At 37.2% G+C, this 19,043-nt stretch overlaps 1 protein-coding gene across 1 annotated transcript in view; it reads right to left on the reverse strand.

Annotated features, from left to right (window-relative positions):
• Positions 1-4,096: 4,096 nt before the first annotated feature.
• The window catches only part of LOC133872924 (TATA-binding protein-associated factor BTAF1), a 62,022-nt gene continuing 47,075 nt past the window's right edge, over positions 4,097-19,043 (reverse strand). Inside the window, exons 15-29 of the mRNA XM_062310586.1 lie at positions 14,878-15,303; positions 14,336-14,779; positions 13,805-13,924; positions 13,239-13,721; positions 11,220-11,758; positions 8,826-9,318; positions 8,684-8,752; positions 7,699-7,803; positions 7,395-7,622; positions 6,604-6,867; positions 6,466-6,515; positions 5,453-5,562; positions 5,295-5,377; positions 4,847-5,059; positions 4,097-4,585 (exon numbers count right to left, since the gene is read on the reverse strand). Coding sequence (XP_062166570.1) covers positions 4,415-4,585; positions 4,847-5,059; positions 5,295-5,377; positions 5,453-5,562; positions 6,466-6,515; positions 6,604-6,867; positions 7,395-7,622; positions 7,699-7,803; positions 8,684-8,752; positions 8,826-9,318; positions 11,220-11,758; positions 13,239-13,721; positions 13,805-13,924; positions 14,336-14,779; positions 14,878-15,303 — 3,798 coding nt within the window. The 3' untranslated portion in view covers positions 4,097-4,414. The remainder of the gene's footprint in view (positions 4,586-4,846; positions 5,060-5,294; positions 5,378-5,452; positions 5,563-6,465; positions 6,516-6,603; positions 6,868-7,394; positions 7,623-7,698; positions 7,804-8,683; positions 8,753-8,825; positions 9,319-11,219; positions 11,759-13,238; positions 13,722-13,804; positions 13,925-14,335; positions 14,780-14,877; positions 15,304-19,043) is intronic.

Here is a 19,043-nt window from a genome sequence, read left to right on the forward strand (position 1 = left end):
CCCCCAAAATGCCTTAGGGGTCCACTACGAGGTGTTTCGAGGATGGTGCGACCACCCCCGACACCAATGTGGCTGGCCGACAACTCCAATGGGTGGTCGGCCAGCCACTCTAAAGGGGGTTGGGGTTTTGGTTTTTTTCTTTTTTGAAAAAATAAAATTGAAAAAAATAAAAGTGGTTTTTTTGGAAAATGTAGTCTATTTCCATTGGAATAGATATTCCTCTAATTTTTTAGAGGAATACCTTGTAAGGGAATAGTTATTCTCATTGGAATAACTATTCTAAGGAATAGACCCCTACCAAACAAATGAATGACTATTCCTATAAATTAATTCAAAATGTAATCTTTTACTTCACAAATTTAAAATTAAAATAAATATTCATAATTTACCTTAAACAATCATTTGGTTGTTATTAGATAAAAGTAAAGAAAGCAGAAAAAACGAAATACAACTAAGGTGCGTTACAATGTCACTTTCTTTAAGAAATTATTTGCTCCCACCATAAATGGTATGCAAAAAGTTACAACAAATATTTCTCTATGATACAATGAGCCCAGAATCCTTTATTGTTTAATTGCGTTTTGTACAAACGAAATTAAACCAAGATACTCAAATTTTCTATTATAGCAAAAGACAATGACTCGGAATTTAAGTACAGAAGGTATCAGAAAAAAGAACAGAAGATGAAATAAAAATTGTTCCCTTCTTAATAACTAGACAACATTTACTTCTTTATTGTTTTGAATAGCAGTTATTTATTAACGGTTAATCCAACCGTCCATAACTGCTAAAGTAATAGTCATAAACTGTTATTTTAACATAAACTTAATTTTGATCATCAGATCAAATAACTATAAATGATTATTTAATAACAACCATTAGATCCTTATCATTTAATCTTAACCGTTAGATCAAAGGTGATTTTACCTTACAATGTACTTTAGTGATGGTTCAGTAAATCCAACCACTGGATCTAATTAAGAAGTATCATATGGTTTAGATCAAACCACTAGATCGAATGATCATGACCATTAAGACGTCATTAGCTCCTACAACCCATTACCACATGCACGCATGCGCATGTGAGTCCGATGCTTCGCACCGTACTGGAGTATACGTGTTAGTGCATACACCCAAACATTACTTTAAATGCTAAAAGTGTGTTGGGTCTTATAAATTAAAGAATAATGATTCAATGCCACCCAAATATACAACTTTTCACTACCTTGCCTATGTGGCAAGGTGGTCCCCTTACTACTTTTTGAGTTTTTTATTTTTAAAAATAAATTAAGGTGAGGGACCACCTTGCCACATAGACAAGGTGGTGAAAAGTTGTATATTTAGGTGGTAGTGAATCATTACTCTAAATTAAATGCTAACTACACTTAATCTTTGTCCCATGTAGGACTATATTCATTTAATGCTCTTTAATACATTCTTTTTAAAAGATTCACAAAACACAAAATAAAGGAAAAGAATTTTCTACAAATCGGTTTGTAAGAAATTTCATACAACCCACATATAAGATTGACATGTGTCTTTTAAACATATGAGAAACACATGCCGTTAAAATTTATCTTTTCACTATGTAAATGTTTTTCTACTCAGCACATTATTTTGAGAAGAAAAATTGTTACTTACAAAAAAAAAAAAAAAAAAAAAAAAAAAAAAAAAAAACGAAAAAAAAACGAAAAAAGAAAGAAAAAAGAAAAGGTAAGAAAATTTGTTTTAAACTAGGCATAATTTTACCGAACAAATTAATTAAGAATTTGACTTTTAACATATGTGCAAATGGACAATCCTCTTCACAAATTAGCCCCACCAAAAAGTAAGATTTTTCAGCAATTACTTGGAAATGAAACTGAGCCAATGATATGAATTATTAATTAAAAATAAAAATGCACCATTTAGACATTTCTTGTCAGGTCTTAATTTATAATGAGCTATCTTTTCTCTCTTCATCTGAGAGGGTGCTATTTTCCGGGCCCCAGATCTTCTAGGAGCATTATCTCTTCAGGGAGATAATGCTACGTAGATCCAGGCTTTGTGGAATCCAGGATCTCCACAAATCTCGGTCGTAGTGTCATAACCGACTGGGCCTCCTCGGGTTGGTAAAACCAGGACTTTGGCTGAAGCCTATGGAACTCTAAACGGAAAGCATTAAGGTAATTGCATCTTAGTACGTTTCTCAGTGCTCAGGAGCCTATTAAAATAAACTCAAGACTGATTAACCTAAATGATGGAAATTAAGAAATACCACGAATCCACGAATCAGCAAAATTAAGAAGAAGTTCCATTAAATTAGAAAGCAAAAAATCATCCTTGGTATCAATCGACAAAAAATCCCCTCATCAAAAGTAAAAATTGCAAGGATTTGGAGTGGCTAAGTCCAAAATAAGGACTGCTTGTTAAGGTTTAAGCCCTAAAGCCAATTTTTTATTGTTTGTCATTTTCGATTTATTAAATAAAGCTGTTTATTTCTCTTAATTTTATTAAGAACATTGGGCATATATATATGTGCATTTTATTCTTTAAAGTTATATTGAATGAGGTTTAGGTGTCTTGATAAGATTATCACACAAAAGATCTAGTAAAAAACTTTGTAACTTATAATCTATAGTTTGTAGTTGATAATCGAATTGGCCATTCCATTAGACTATAACATATTAATCATGATGATCTATCTTGATCATGGAAATGCAGACTTCTGATTGATATGTTAGTGTGGTGACAATGCATTAAACGGACCACATGAGTTGTTGTTCTATTATAACTATTGTCAACATAATAACTTGAATTCATGACTGCTTATAGGATTGAGTCTAAATCTTGAGAGGAATATGAACTTAAATATGAAGTAGATGTTAGTTTGATACATTTAGGAGTGTGATCTTTCATGGTCAAAATCTTAGTTTGTTGGATGATCACATGTAATATTGTGGGAAGACTACTCTTCAAGATGGAATCCAAAATAAATTGTAATTAATAGTAGCCACCGGAGCTAGTTTTATTTTCTCTTTAAGTCTCTTCTCAATTTGATTATTATCCTTTAATTGGGTTTGACCTAATTACACAAGGAGAACCCCCTTTGCCGTGCATTATGCTGGGTAGCAACTGGGTTTTCCAAGTCCTAGTTTGATAAGGAAACCTAGTCCTACCTTGACTTGTAAATATAAGCTCATTTCAAGGGAGCTTGTTTAGGCATTAGAGCAGATCCCCCTTTGCCGTGCATTGTGCTGGGTTGCAACTGGATTTTCCAAGTCCTAGTTTGATAAGGAAACCTAGTCCTACCTTGACTTGTAAATATAAGCTCATTTCAAGGGAGCTTGTGTAGGCATTAGAGCCCACACTTTCGGTCTCATAATCAAAATTGAGGAGAAGGTTTAGAAGTCTCAAAACCCTAGCCTACGTGTGTAGATTGAAGGAGGAGCAATAGGAATCAAATCAGCCCCTACACCAAGCTTAGCTGATTTCAGGTATGACCTTTATGCTTATACAAATTTTTGTTTTGCATGATCTTATGCTATGCTTTTATGATGCTTGTTCTTGGGTCTTTTCACTGTATCTTTGAGATATATTCCCAATACTGCTCACCGAACACATAAAATTAAGTGTTCCTCAATAGCAAAAACTCAAATACAAGCAAAGTTAATGTCTACATCCCAACAAAAGAAATTTCCTCAAAGCATTAGCAAAGTAATGAAAGATTAGATTAGGACAAGGTTGAGCTATCTTAAGCCCCTGTATCAACAGCGGTTAAAGGCAGAAGGACCGGCTTGGGCAATGTTATCGTCCATGGAAACAAGCCTAGCTGAAGTTGGACCCTAGCACCCTCAAGTTGGGATCAAACATGTTCCAGATCAGCCCTGAGGGCAGACTTTCCCTTCATATTGCTCTCGTTCTCTGCAGAGTCACTGTACTGAGGATCAACTCATTTTTTAAACGAATCAAGTTTATACAAGCAGGTTATTGAACGAACTTGTTCATTTGCAACCCTAGTTGGGTTACACTCCCATGGCATATCCTCCCCCCCACACCAAAAAAAAAGAAAAAATAAGATCGAATAAAAAAAGTAGCCGAAAAAACAAGAAACATCTCAATGCAATGATTTAACTTTTGATTTCTTAACGATATTGTTGATTGTATATACAATATCCGAAATATACAACTCTTTCCTTCCCCGAGCCGGTCTTGGTAAAAAATTTCCACCATTCCTTAAAACCAGGCTCACTCTGATGATAAATTACTCAAACCGACATCTTCCCAACCTCCCACAATTACAAATCAATGCGGAGGCAAAAACTAAAAAAATGGCAAGAGGGACACGAAGAACTAAGTTAGTTATGTTGTCAAAATTTGGGTTCTGACTTGATGAATAGTATACAATATTCACACACGGAGCATACTTGGGGCTTTAGCCGTTAAGCTTTGCCAAGAACTGGGTCAGATTGTATTCTTCAGTATACTGTGATTGATCCCAGAGCTCCTCCAGTCCTCCAAGGATAGCTTTTAATCCTTTTCCGCTGCCCACCAATTTTGTGTCTCCAACATTCCTATCTGAAGGCTTTGATACAGAAGCAGCTCCCTAAAAATCATATGAATGTTGAAAAATGTCACAACCCAACTCAGAAGAGGAGAAAAAAAAAAGAAAAAAAAAGAAAAAGAAGGAAAAAGAGCAGCCAGATTACAATACAGAGAATAGATATTAAATGCTACACGCACGAACACGCACAAACAGTAAGACCCGACAAAACAGAAATTGAAAATATCAACACCCTCTGCTAAACTGGAAATGCCTTGCAAGATGAGTTTATGAATATGCACAATAGAGTGCAGTTAGAAATACCTTCTCATGGGTTTCTGCGGATGTAAATAGATCAAGCAATTGATCTGTATTCATAGTTTTCATACTCGCATTCTCGGCATTAATGACAGCATCAGCAACTGAGACTTTGAACTTTTGGAGGCTCATAACTTTCTCTTCCAAGGTGCCACGCATTATGAGACGATGGACATTGACAACTTTCCTCTGACCTAACCTGTGTGCTCTGTCCATTGCCTGCAAGTGCAAAAATATTATACAAGCAAATTTGTAATGATCGAACTAAGAAACTTCTCTTTCCGCTTGAACACAAATATCAATAGTTGCATTCCTTTGGAGAAGCAAATGAAGAAAGTAGAAAACAGAGGGAGGGAGGGAGGGAGGGAGGGAGGGAGGGAGGGAGGGGATGAATTAATTGTATAGTGACCATAAAGCAGGGACTGAAGCAACCAACAGATACAACTATTATTACCTGATGATCTCGCATTGGATTCCAGTCATGCTCCATAAAAACAAGGGTGTCTGCAGATGTTAGGTTCAAACCAAGCCCACCAACTGCAAAAGATGATTAGAATGAACTAACTTCCTGGGGGAATCTCTCAGTAAACAGGGAAAAAAAAAAGAACTTACCATGTGTTGTAAGCAGGAGGGCGTCAATAGTAGGGTCAGAATTAAAAGCTTTGACAATTTCAAAACGTTTTTCGGGTTGAACTGATCCATCAAGTCGCAGATATGTAATACTGTTTTAAAAGGTAACATGGGTAAAACCATTAGAATAGTGAATCCATCAATACACATTGCAAGACTCATGTTTATGCAGTTTTTGCATGATTAATTTGAGAAAGGGAAAAGAAAAAACACAAAACAAAAACAGATTCTTTTGAGCTGTCATAGCCTAGGGGAGTCTTTTGAGAAGCCAACTAATCCTTGAGCACATGTAGTTCTTTCATCTTGCATGTACCAGGCAATTCTTTCAAAATCTAATACCTTCTTGAGTAAATGGCAGTAGGATTAGAACCTGAGTGATGCTTCTTGAGGAGTCATGAATTCAGGCTGAACAGCCACTTGGGAAAAGCCCTCAGGTGTAAAGAGATTAAAATCTCTGTAAATGGAAATGCAGTTCACTAAACTACTAGATTATTGTTTAAATTCTTTCAAAGTTTAATCACATATTTTTTATAACATTTGGCTCGACAAGACAAGTAGTTAATCCAATGGACTGCACTATTTTGCAAACTTGTCCATTGAAGTCCTTGCTTGGTTGAATAACCACCATTTTCTGACAGATTAGTAAAGAATCAAGTGGTTATCAAACACACCCCACAGGAGCATTATACAAGAAATAGATTTTTTTTTTTTTTTTTTTTTCCTGTTCTTTTATTTGGTTAGAATAAAAATGTGTACCATACGACCACAGATATGCAACTTAACAAACCAAAATGTGTAAAAAATGGATATCCTGTTAGTGATTCTGAATAGTCGAAGACTCGAAGTCTTCCTTCAGTTGGCTTCAATTGTGCGCACGTGTGTGAACTTACCAAAAGAAAAGAACATATTCATCTGTAGTGGAACCAAACCAAAAGAATTGTATAAACAAACAAAATATTTTAATTCAGTGAATAATAGAGGATAAGGAGGCTAACTTCTTCATATGGGTGTGAAACAGGTCTCTTTCAATTATGTCCAGAAAGGCCTGCATGAGATGCCAGTGAATGACATATCAGAAAAAGCACAAGTGTTTAACCTCACAGACATTAGTAAAAGGAGTATACAACACACACTTTATGCTGAGCGAATATCAGGACCCTGTGCTGCCCAACACTAATGGCACCTTCAGAACTTGAAGCATCAACACCTATTCCACACTCTTCAAGAATCTCCTGAAGAGCAACTAGTTTGGGGGAGTGTTGCAGTTTATGAAGTTCTGAAATAATGTCAGAAGTTGCAGGTAAGAGTTCTGGCAAAATGAATGCCAATGATTCTGGAACCTTTTCACCAATGACAAGCAATGGATGACTACAAAGCTTTAGCAGGTACTTAAGTGCCTGAAACATGGAAAATAATACATACATCACGCAATTGATTACTGCTCAAACATAAAAGATAAGTACCAAAGGGTTAACTACATTAGTAAATTCATATTTCAGTAAAGTTTTTATTTAATCCCCCAAATGACATTCCTGTTTCATTAACCCCCACTCCCCCCCCCCCCCCCCCAAAAAAAAAAGAGAAGAAAAAAGAAAAAACACAAAACTCTCAAATGATGGTGAAATTGTGGTAAAATCCAATGTGGTTTGCCGGCAGTATCTTGGATGGTTCTCACAAGACGTCCCTAATCACTTAAAGCATGTGCCAGTAACGCAATAAAGTTCCATCAAGCCAAGCTAAAAGGCTGTTAGCCATTTGGAATATGTTGAAACCCTTAAGTTTGGCTGATGTGATTGCTCAAATCTAATGTTGAGGAAAGAAATCAAAACCTTGAGGAAACTTCAAAGCAGGAAAGAGAGATTTGAGCCATAAAGAAAAAAAAAATGACCACATTTATCCAGAAATTATTTTAATGTCACATCACCTGGAAAATATGTGAAGATGCTTTGGGCGAACTACTTCCTTCTCCCTTATCTGCTGACTCATTTACTTTTACCATACTTGAGATTTCTTGCTTTACATGTGAACCAGAAAACTGTTCATACAGTCTTAATTGTACAGGGCTCAGGTCACAGTATCTGTCCTGAATAATTTTCTCTGGCAGATCAGACAGGACTTCATCTTTTGTTCGACGGAGGAGGAATGGCATGACCTATTGAATAGAAAATCCCTCAATTAGAAGAGGATGTAAGTTAATTTTTGTGTGATTTCAGAAAAATAAAGTTCACCTGCTTGTGCAATGCCTCCATAGCAAGTGCCCCAGCTTCAGCATCCTTTGCAGAACATTTAGGATCTCTAGCAGCGAGAAGTGGCTTCCCATAAGTGGCTTGGAACTGCAAAAGTGGCATAAACCAACAATTTTGTGGGCATTTAACAATAAAGGAAATAAACCAAATGAAACTAAGTGCAAAGTGGGACCACTATCAAAAAGGCTGAAGTAGACAAGTAATCTACCAAATAAAACTGTTGGTCAATAAATAAAGCGTCATAGAAGTTTGATGCAGCAGAAACTCAAACCAATAGATAAATTTGATATTGTAACCATTAAGTCATTCATTAAAAAATTAAAAATAAACAAAAAAAAAATTAATATGAAGATCAAACATCTTTTTCTGATGAGAGAGAGAGAGAGGAAAAAAAAAAGCTAATAAACCATCTTTAATGAAAAGAAATAGATTAAAAAAGTGTAACCTAAGAAATTTAAACTGTCAAAACGGACACCAAATAGAAAATTCTAGTTTATAATAAGACCCTGCATATGGGGGCGGTAAAAGTGGGCGCAGGATAAAAATCAAGGTAATCAGAGCTAATAAAACAATACTGACCCCTAATACTCACAACATGGAAAGCTGAGGGAAAAGAAAAAAAATGAAACACAACCATTGGTAAGTGAATCTGTGGAGGGCATTTCAATTCTAAAAGACACCAATACAACAATTTGAAATCAATATAGCAGTATCTTTGCGAACCTATTCCCAATACAGCAATCTAGTTGATTGCAATGCACTTATCTCATGTGGTAGGAACAAAACCTTGTTTATCATGCATTTGTTTTCCTTTATTTTTTTTTTTATTTTTTTTATTATTTTTTTCTCATATCATAATGTTCACCATCACTGTATAGAGGTCCTCAACTGAATCCCATAGCACTCAAACAACCAAGTAAACAAAATATGTTAAATAATAATAAAAGTCAGGAGGCACAACACATACTTGTCTCTCCGTTCCAAGAAACCCTGGCATTAGGAAATCAAAGAGGGACCACAAATCCATGACGTTATTCTGCAACAAGATGAACCATTTTTTAGACAAACCATTTAAAAGTTTTAGAAGCTCCTACACTTCATTAACTAACCTGGATTGGTGTTCCACTCAGTATCAAGCGGTGCCGGGCTTTCAACTGTTTTACTGCAAGTGTAATTTTAGACTTTGCATTCTTGATGATGTGTCCTTCATCTAAAATACAGTAATTCCATAGAAGCTGTCCAAGATAATCAATATCTTTACGGACCACATCATATGATGTTATGACAACATTATGCTTATTAAAATGCCCTCTACGAGAAATTCGCTCTTGGGCAGAACCAACATATTGGAGAGTAAGAACTACAGAAGCATCAATATACTTCTCTATCTCAAAGGCCCAGTGTCCAACAAGGGTTGATGGGCAAACTATTAAGGACGATGGAAGGTCTTCACTGTTAGTTAAAGTGCGATGCTCAACTATGTCAGATGCCACAATTGCTGATGCTTGAAGTGTCTTACCGAGGCCCATATCATCACATAAGATTCCATGAAGCTTGAAACGTTTTAAAAAGGCCAACCAATTTATACCTTCCTGTTGGTACCTAGAAACACCAAAAAATCATCATAGCTCAGAAGTAGAAAGCAACTTCAATAATTGTTTAAGTTTTTTTTTTTTGTTCAATTGATAATTTAGATCGTGGGTCCAAACCAACATCAGACAGCAGGATTAAACTACAAATACAAATAGTTATAAATCCAAGAAGACCAAACTAGAAAGAGAGGAAAAAAAAAATCCAAACTAATTTCCTTAGAAAAGAAACTGGAGAGAGAGAGAGAGAGAGAGAGAGAGAGAGAGAGAGAGAGAGAATATCAAATAAAAGAGATGAGGCAAAAAGAGAAAAATAAGAGCTCTGTAACAGAACTACTGAAATTAGCTAAAGTAACTTAACAATGCACTCCAATTTAAGAATATAAACAATATTACACTCTGCCCAATAGTAACTAATATATGTCAATGTGTCTGGATTGAAGTCTGCTCAAATTCAGGCCAAAAAAGAGAACATTTGTTCAAATTGAATGTCAATACGAGTTCTTTCCTCAAAAGAACAAAGTCAAAGAAAGCTTCGAGGACTCTTCCAATCAATGATAAGTTTTTGTTAACAGTCCAAATATGACCCTATGCCAAACAAAGATTTGGACAAAGGGTCATGCCTTGACCTGTGGTGTTGTTGGCTTATTGGAGAGATCAGTTTAGAAGCCAAGCCACTGTGGAAGCAGATTCCTCTGTACTTAAAGTGGTGCATTTGGAGAGAACACAACGCTTGAAACTTCGAAGATTGTGAGAGGGCGGTAATAGAGTTAAAAGCCATTGTGTTCAATATTCGTTATGTTTGGGCAGCTACATATAATTGTTCTCGTTTTTCTAATTTCTTAGAGTTCTTGATTTGTGTTTCTCTTATGACTCATGATTGGTGTTTCTTTTGTATACTTGGGTTGTGCCCTTCTATGCCTTTTTATGATTTGTGTTTCTCTTCTACTTCATGATTGGTGTTTCTCTTGTATTCTCCCCGTGTACTTGGGTTGCACCCCTCTACGCCATTTTATGAGATCGAATTACATATCAAAAAAAAAAAAAATGAAACAAGGAATTTTTTTTTTTAGAACCACTCGTCACGTACACTGATCTACAAGAATTGATCTATTCCAGAGGGTAAGAGCTAGGAGACATACTAACATAGGAAGTGGCATGGAGCCTTTTCAGCGCTGGTTCAAGTCTCAATTTAAAGTTGCAGATTTCCACTTCATAGCAATACTGGTGAATCCAATCTGAATCCATCAGATTTTGAAGATAAAGCACTTCGGAATGGAAAAGCTAAACTAAAATATTTGGTATGGCATGAGTGCATAAAAGTCTAACAATCTGAGTTGGAGGTAATATTCAAACTCTCCCAGCACCTATAAAAACACAACACTTGGTCACTCCAAGTGGAAAAAATCAAGCAGAGATTTTAGAACTCTTGGTAGAGCATTGCCGGGGATGTACAGGAATGTCTCTAAGTGGATTAGGTCTGGCTAACACAAGACAGACTATCATGTTTCAGTTGGAATCACCTTTTCATCGGTCCAGTTTCAGGGGCTCTAAAAATTAGTGTCAGAAACACCATTGAACCTCCTCACATATAAAAGAAATATTACCTAGAAATACAGGAAAATTCAAACCCAGTCAGCTTCTCCAAAGCTGACACCTTTTGGGATTTCAATTCACTTCCTATCATGCAGCTGTATGGCTGTGTTCTGAAATATGTATCTAGAAGTCTATATGAAATTAAAAGATTGTAGCTACAAGATATTTGATGTGTTCACTGAATCCAACTTTTTTAAGGAATATGAATGTATGCATGTGTATATGGCAAAATAGGTGACCATAATTAAGCTTGTGTCTATAATTACCAGGGGAGAAATGATTTTATGTTAATTGATAAAACTAGAATGTCATACATACCTTCTCAATGTCATTTTCAGTTCAACATGGAGCTTATAATCATCAATATGGGAGTTGTCGAGTAGTTGCTCCAGAAACCGTGCATCTTCTGCATTTCTAGATAAATCTTCACTCACTCCAACAGGTGGGGGAAGGCCACGTGCTAATGGAAGAAGAGGCACAAGGGAAGCAAAACTATGGGTCACACTCTGTCTGACAGACTGATCACAATCACTCATACACTTTAGAAGAGGAACAACTAACAAAGGAGCGTAAGAGACCAGCTCCACGCTCAATCCATGAACAAGCAAACTAATGAGCATGCTGCCACCCTGTCTAGCTTGAACAGATGTCATATCCCCTAACATAGGTATGGCGTCTTTTATTACAGCTCCCATAACATCTTTAGTCATTGACTTCGCCATAGAAGTGATGCACCTAGAAGCAGCTAATCTAACAGCAATGTGGGAATGTCGAACACATTTAAAAATGCAAGGGAGAAGAGTGAGCAGTTTTGGTTTTAATGCCTCATTTAGCATAGGAGCAATAGAACGTACTACCTGCAAATCAGAACAATATAATGAATAAAAACATACACACACACACAAAATAGGACTAATACTATGAGTGACAACCAACCCAATTGATGGGAACTAGGGCCTAGATAAATGATTAAGTTTAGGCCAAAGCAGATACAAATCCATTAATAATTACGAATCTGAATATGCACACAGTGTTTACGATGACATCCAAGCATGACAATTAACAATACAAAGTTAACAGAAATCAAAGCACTTAATATCAGCAGTGTCAAAAGGCTCGTGTATTAGTTCTGTGAAGGGGAGTGGCAAAACCCCTGAAATTGATAATACTATAGCCAAGCAAGTGATTACATTACGATTGCAGGTCTACAAATTTAAGGGTCTATTATAGCTTAGTGAATAACTAATTCAAATAATTAGGACGGGACTACAAATCTCCTTTGGGATTGAGAGATGCTATCCATTTGAAGACAAATTAAGGGCCCACTGAACAAGCTGAAAGGAAATCGTGTAGAAGCCAGTCGGGTTTAGGTTTTATGATGGACTACTTATTTATTAATTAGTTTAAATTTTAAGATTTTTTTCAATTTTAGTTTGATACATGTAGGCTGCATCAATTAGTTGATAAATGATTTTTTTGATAAGTAATTGCAATTCAATTCATTGAAAGCGCAGAGGGGCACAACCTTTATACACAGGAAGTATACAAAAGAGCCCCTAAATGGGATGAGAAGAGAAATTAGTTGATAAAGGATTCATGGAACCAAACCCCATTAGTTAGGATTAAGTTTTTTAGTTTAGTTGTATGAAATTAAACTAAAGACTCTAGGCTCCACTCACACATTATGGTGCACTCAGGTCAGACAGACTTACGTTTTCTCCATGCACTAAAGAATTCAGTAGTCCTATGCCGGGTTAGTCGTTAAAGGCAACGTCTCAGTCCACAGTTTTTTTTTTTTAAAAAAAAAAAAAAAAACTCTGCAACAAGCACTTGAGGTATGGCCACTGACAAAAATGATAGTTCTGCAATAATGTTTAAGAGAAGTGAAAATCTTACACTGAGGCTATAAGAGAGTTTTAGGGATAAATGTTATTAGGGAACTGAAACAAAACGAGATGTTGCAAATCTTGCAGAACAAATAACAGTTTGCTCAAACCAAGTGTGCAGTACATTTACACGAAGTGAATGGTCATTTAAAATGTGACAATGAAAGATTGATATTAGACAGCATCATTAAGTGAAATGAAGAAAACAAATGTAAATGAGAACGAAGAACCTAGTTCCATGTGCATATCTAAACTCAGAAAACAGGAACAACAGATTACGCTAGTGACACATAAATCCAGTGTACAAATGCTCACACCAACGGCAGATGGAGGATTTTTACCTATTAAAGTTACCCTAGAAACAACAAAATATCCTTTCCGCATTGTTAAATATCATAATCAAAAGAAACTACAAAGAAGGTCAAATAACAAATTTGAGGAAGATAATAACCTGGATATTATTTATCAAGATCTGAGGATCCTTAATGGATTCAATAGCTAGCATAACTTGCTCTTCATCTGCAGGAGTTAGACCCTCAGTACTGCTAGGCTTAAGAACTTCAGTAAGACAACCCCACAGTTTAGGAAGGTTATCAAATAGTGAAGCACCAAACTTCTCACAGAGATGCCTTAATGCAACTTCAGAGCCACGTCTGCTGATAAAGCCCTCAACCCGTGACCGATCTTCACTACCAGTCAGCATGTGAACTTTCGCCTTCTGTTTACCTACATTTGTCCCAAAGGATAGGAGACCTTGATCATCAATTACCTCTATGGAACTGGTGACTACTGCTTGAGGCGTCTCAGAAGGATCCATGCATGTTAAACTGCAAATATTCTTGATTAACTTATCATTTGGGCTAGGCCTACGTTCAATACAATGAAAAATAAGCTCCGCTAGTGCCTCAGCAGCCTTCTGCTGCAGTAATTCCTCCTTCAGAATGCACATAAGGAATCAGAATCAACCAAAAGACATCTGTGCATGAAGAAAAATAGTATTTACACCCAACATACTACCTGCTCTCTTTTTATTGAAGCCATCAAAGGCAAAATAATTGGATTAAGTCGTGCAGGAAGCTCTGACATCCAGACAACTGCAGCAGCAACTAAGGCAGAGACAGTAACATGCAGATTACTCTGCCAATCGTCACATGTAAGAATGGGCATGTCAAAAAGTAAAGAGTGGAAAATATCGGAATCTTTGGATAAACCAAACTTACAAAAAGACATAAATCTAATAGGTATGATTAAATGCAGATAAAAAAAAAAAAAAACAAAAAACAAAAAAAAAAAAAAAAAAAAAAAAAAAACAAAACAAAAAACAAAAAACAAAAAAAAAAAAAAAAAACAAAACAAAACAAAAAAAAAAAAAAAAAAACAAAAAACAAAAAGGAAAAGCCTATGTAGAGATAAAATCACGAAAGATTGACCCAGTAGTAACAAATCCAGTGTGACACCAGAAAGAAAAATAAAATTTTATCTTCATCTCCTACACATGGAAGGACATGAAGCGGCACATGAAAATATAAAGTTACAATTCAAATATACCTGAACACATTTTAAGTAGCCTGAAGTTGTCAAAATTCGTTGTTTTGATGACTCCACATCATCAACAAAGTTCCCTCCCAAAGATTCATTCCCAACATTATCATTACACGCTGTTGGAACTTTTGATGCAAAATTAATCGCATCATCTGCACTCAAGCTCTCCAAGTCAACTTTGATAGTAGCCAGCAAATCCTTAAACATGTCAGATGACTCAATAGCATGTAACAACTGGGTAGCCTCACCGCGCATCTTAGAATATGTTCTTGAAAGCTCAGCATAAGGAAGAAGTGAATCTTTTGTAGGGAATGCAGGGTTGGGGCATGCCAATAAATCCAACAACCATTCTTTGAGACGACTGGGAAAATTAGGTGGACTTCCAGGGATTCCAGAGGCATCCACGCTCTTGGTTTCTTTCAACCAGGAAATAAGAACCATGGATGCTACCTGTGGATTATAGACAAATAATCAAAATATGAGGGGGACAGAGTAGAGGGGAGGGGAAAGGTTGCATTTCTGATCAATCCAAAAGGCACAACTAGTACCTGCCGTTGAACCCCAGATGAAGAGGAAAGAGCATTCCACAGTGGTTCAATTACATAGTGTAGAGACCCCTGCTGCAGCTTAGCAGCAAAAATTCCCAATGCTTTTGCCGTAACCACTCGGGTACGAGTTACTGACATTTCCGAATCAGCGCCAACTATTATCTTAACAGAATTGGTAGAGGCGTCTCCAATTCTTTCTTGTGGAATAGTTCCCATTCCAGATTCCAAGCCAATGTTTCTATAGGACTCATTTTCAAGTTTCGCAGCTCTCATTTTAGCTGCTGCTCTAAAATGACTCTTTCGAGGAAGGGCAACAGGCCAAAACATTTTTGATGCATCTAATGCTGAACCATATGGAGTTGTTGCAAGTTCTATCCAAGCAGGCATATATGACATTGCGGCAGTTTCCAAGTCCCCCACTGGGCACTGTCACCAACCAAAAGGAATAGAGGACGTAAGAACAACAAAACAAAAATAACAAATAAACATCAGAAAAAGGTAAACAATACACTCTAGAAGCAGCACAAAGAACACAGATATAGTTCATAACATTAGAAAACAATTTTTCAACAAAACAACAGTTAACGTTTAACCAATTCTGAAAGAATAAAATTATCAGTGTCTTTCTAGAGTTTCGTTAGGGCAATTATTGCAATAAGCATAAGTTACACCATTAATACCATTCTAGAGAGTTGAGTCGGAAGTAAACCTGCCTGGAAATCCTTCCATCATTCCAATTAGAATTAGGTCTAGAGCATCACAGTTTAGAGAGCAAAAGATGATAAATAATAGGATGCAGTTATTGAAGTCCCTACTTTGATTTTGCTTTTAGGCACAACAACTTTTTAAACTCGATGTTAGACATTACTTGCATATAAATCAAAAGAAAGAATCTTCTTCCCCAAACTCTAAGTACTTCATACTGGTATATATAGGGGTATACATGCAGATGTGGAGGCAGTTATTTTCAATATCCGCAATCGCATCCATAAAATGCAAATACTACTTTTACATATCCACATCTGCACCATGTTTTTATTAACCTCATCCGCGCGGTTATTGCGGTTATTAAATGCTATTATTATCCGCTATCCGCATATTCGGTAATAGGCTTATTTTAGTCTTTTAGGCATTTTTTGGGTCTCTATTAGGCTTATTTTAAACGTTTTTGAAAATAATTTAAGTTTGTTTTTAGTGTTTTGGGCTCGTTTTAATTTTTTTAAGCCATAATTTTTTTAAATTATATTGATTTCACATTACTTTTGCTTTTTTGCCCAAGTATTATACGAGAAAGCAACATCTCCAAACCAAACTAATGTAAATATAACCTATACTTAATTCAAAATGACTTCATTTTGGTATTAAACACCAAAACGTCATTCTGGTAAATTTAATAAATATAATATACAAAAGAAATATATTAAATATATAGTATATATAAATAGCATGCGGATGCGGTTAATATAACCGCATCCGCATCTCTTATCCGAACATGCGGATGCAGTTAAACGCGTTATCTGCATCCGTACATGCGGATAGTGGTTTTTGCTAACCAAATCCACATGTGCAAATAGTGGATAGTTGCAAATAGCAAATGCAAGCGGATATTGTACACCCCTAGGTATATCTAACTTCAAATAGGCTTTTAAGTTGATTGTAATTACATGTTGCAATTGTAACCACAAACTAGTAAACATGGTTGGTAGCTGGGCATATACATGATGCATTCAGCTTACTTTGCAAGGATCAAACCTAAGAGAAATGTAATTGTAACTAGTGAATTTCTGCTGATCTATGTTCTTCGGATGTGTGTTCCTAGTTACTCTTAAAAAAAAAAACATTGTATTGTTGGCCCCAAACAACATACGTTTCTAGTTTGATGGGGTTATTGAGTTGGTTTGCTGTAGAGTCCAAAGTTTTTCAGCTTTCGGTTGCAAAAGGGGCTTCAAGCTTGTGTCTGGTTGAAAGAAGTCAAGGGGTAGCTCGAGCAGTGTAGGTGGGGAAGTTGGTCAAGGGTGAAGTGGCGATCCAGTTTGTTAAATCTCCGAGGAATGGGAACAAGGTCTTTTCAGCTTTTCAGCACAAAGATGTTCGAATAAGTCTGGTCGGTATTTGACTGTGACGAAGTACGGGAGTGGTGGTCAGCAAGGATTCATTGTTATCCCGAGGGAACACGAAGGACGGGGGTGGAGAAGATGTGCTACCGAGCTAAGGTGGTGGGTTTTCTGGACAGACCTTAGGTGAAGGGAGCAAAGCTCCAACTCCACAACAGCCCAATACTAGGCTGCTATCGTATGGTGTGAGCGATACTCCATTAGTGTCCATGGGGAAGATGTTTGGTTTGGGTGGAAGTGCATTGGTGCAGCCAATTACATCGCCGGAGGAGGTGGATGGGTATAGGTCCTTTGCCGAAGCCCTGAAGGGGCGTTCGACAATTTTCCTAACAACGAAGCGTAATTCTAAGAATGGCACTTCATTTTCGTTCAAGGCACAAGTGACTATGAAGGTAGCTTCATGCTTCTCACCTGGGGGTGGAGTCTAATCGAGGAAGGACAATGAACTTCCTCGTGAAAGTTTTGATTTGCAGTGTCTAGAGCAATGCTAGAACACCTCTAATTTGAAGTTAACAGTTGTTTTGACTAGGTCGACTGAGCATGGGCTCTATTGGTTTAGGTCCTAGGCCAAGATCCAGATAAGGCTACATCGACTGAGCCCAAACAAAGCCCAATTTAACCCTGTTTTAAATGCTTACAGCTTAGGCTTGCCTCATGTGGCCGAACTTAACCCAGCTCCGAAAGGTAAGGGCATGTTCGGTCCTATTCCACGGGCCAAACTTTATCTCAAGCCCAGAGCCAAATTATTGTTTAAGTGGAGAGTGAAAGGGGTCTCTAGGCAATTTTCTCCAGGCTTGGGTGTGGAGAAAGGCTCGGGTGTCCATCACCTACAACCTGAAGGTCCTTCGATGTCGTGTGGGGAGGGTAACAGGGTAAGTCCAGAACTTGCTGGCAATTCCATTTTCAATAAGGACCTCGCCGTTGTTCTTTCTTAGACACTGTCTCATTCCCGTGCTTTTGACTCAGACATCGAGGAGGCAGCAGCGTTGGTTGGGCAGGGGCTTGGGGCCCCTGGTTCTAGCAACATTGGTATGTGCAAGGAGGGCAGTATGCATCTGGGAACTCATACGTTTCGTATGTGCTAGAATCCTTTCCCCCCACCCCCGTGAGGAAGCCTCCGGCGAATCGAAACAGACACAATAGCTGTTTTTGGTGCTTCCTCCCCCCCTTGCAAACTTTGTCGACGAACAAGTTAAGTTAGGTCCTTTACTTTGTAGGCTTCCATATTACTCTAGAAGCAGACTCACAATTGTAGGTTCAGGAACTGAGTTTGTTTGCTCAAGGAAAGTGGACATGAGGGCTGAGATAGTCCCTTTCTGTTACGAGAGGGTACATTCCACAAGTTTGATCCCTTTGCCAGAAAATTATTAGTGGGCAATAGTTGCTAAAGGGGGCAAGCGGGTTCCTTACCCAAACTTTGTTCTCTTCTCTTCTCCTTATGTGTTGCAGTGAGGCATTGGTAGGATAGAGAAGGAAAAAGGTTCTAATTCAGCTTAGTTGACTGGGTGTGAAGGGGGAGGTGTGGCTAGTAGTGATTCTATAGTTAACCGACCTTGCATGGATGTGGACTTGTTCTCTAAGGAGGAGCCCACTCAACTGAGTTCCTATCCGGCAGTAGCTAAACAAACTATACAGGGTCCATGCCTTCAGATTGGATCTTGCATATAGTGAATTAAATTCCCCATTCAGTGGGGCTACTGTGCGAGGGTTTTGAAGAGTAACTTTTGTCCTTGTTAATGGCAATCTGGCCTAACCAAGCGTTAACCTCTTGCTTGCAAGTGAGAAAAAAGAGTTGTGGAGAATTAAGAAGGCTATCTTGCACCATTGGAGGAGCTTAAGTCTTTTGGTAGAACTCCAAGTGTTGTGGTGTGGAAGATGTGCCTTCTTGTCATATGGTGTCTTTGGAGTGAAAGAAATGATAAAAGTTATGAGGATCGCGAGAGGACATTGGAGGAACTTAAGTCTTTTTTCTTCAATACTCTTTATCTTTGGATAATTGGCATCTGTATCCCCTTTGGTGCTTAGGTTTCATAAATTCCTTGTTCTTTTTTT

The sequence above is a fragment of the Alnus glutinosa genome, chromosome 7 (assembly GCF_958979055.1).
Source record: "Alnus glutinosa chromosome 7, dhAlnGlut1.1, whole genome shotgun sequence".
NCBI lineage: Eukaryota > Viridiplantae > Streptophyta > Magnoliopsida > Fagales > Betulaceae > Alnus > Alnus glutinosa.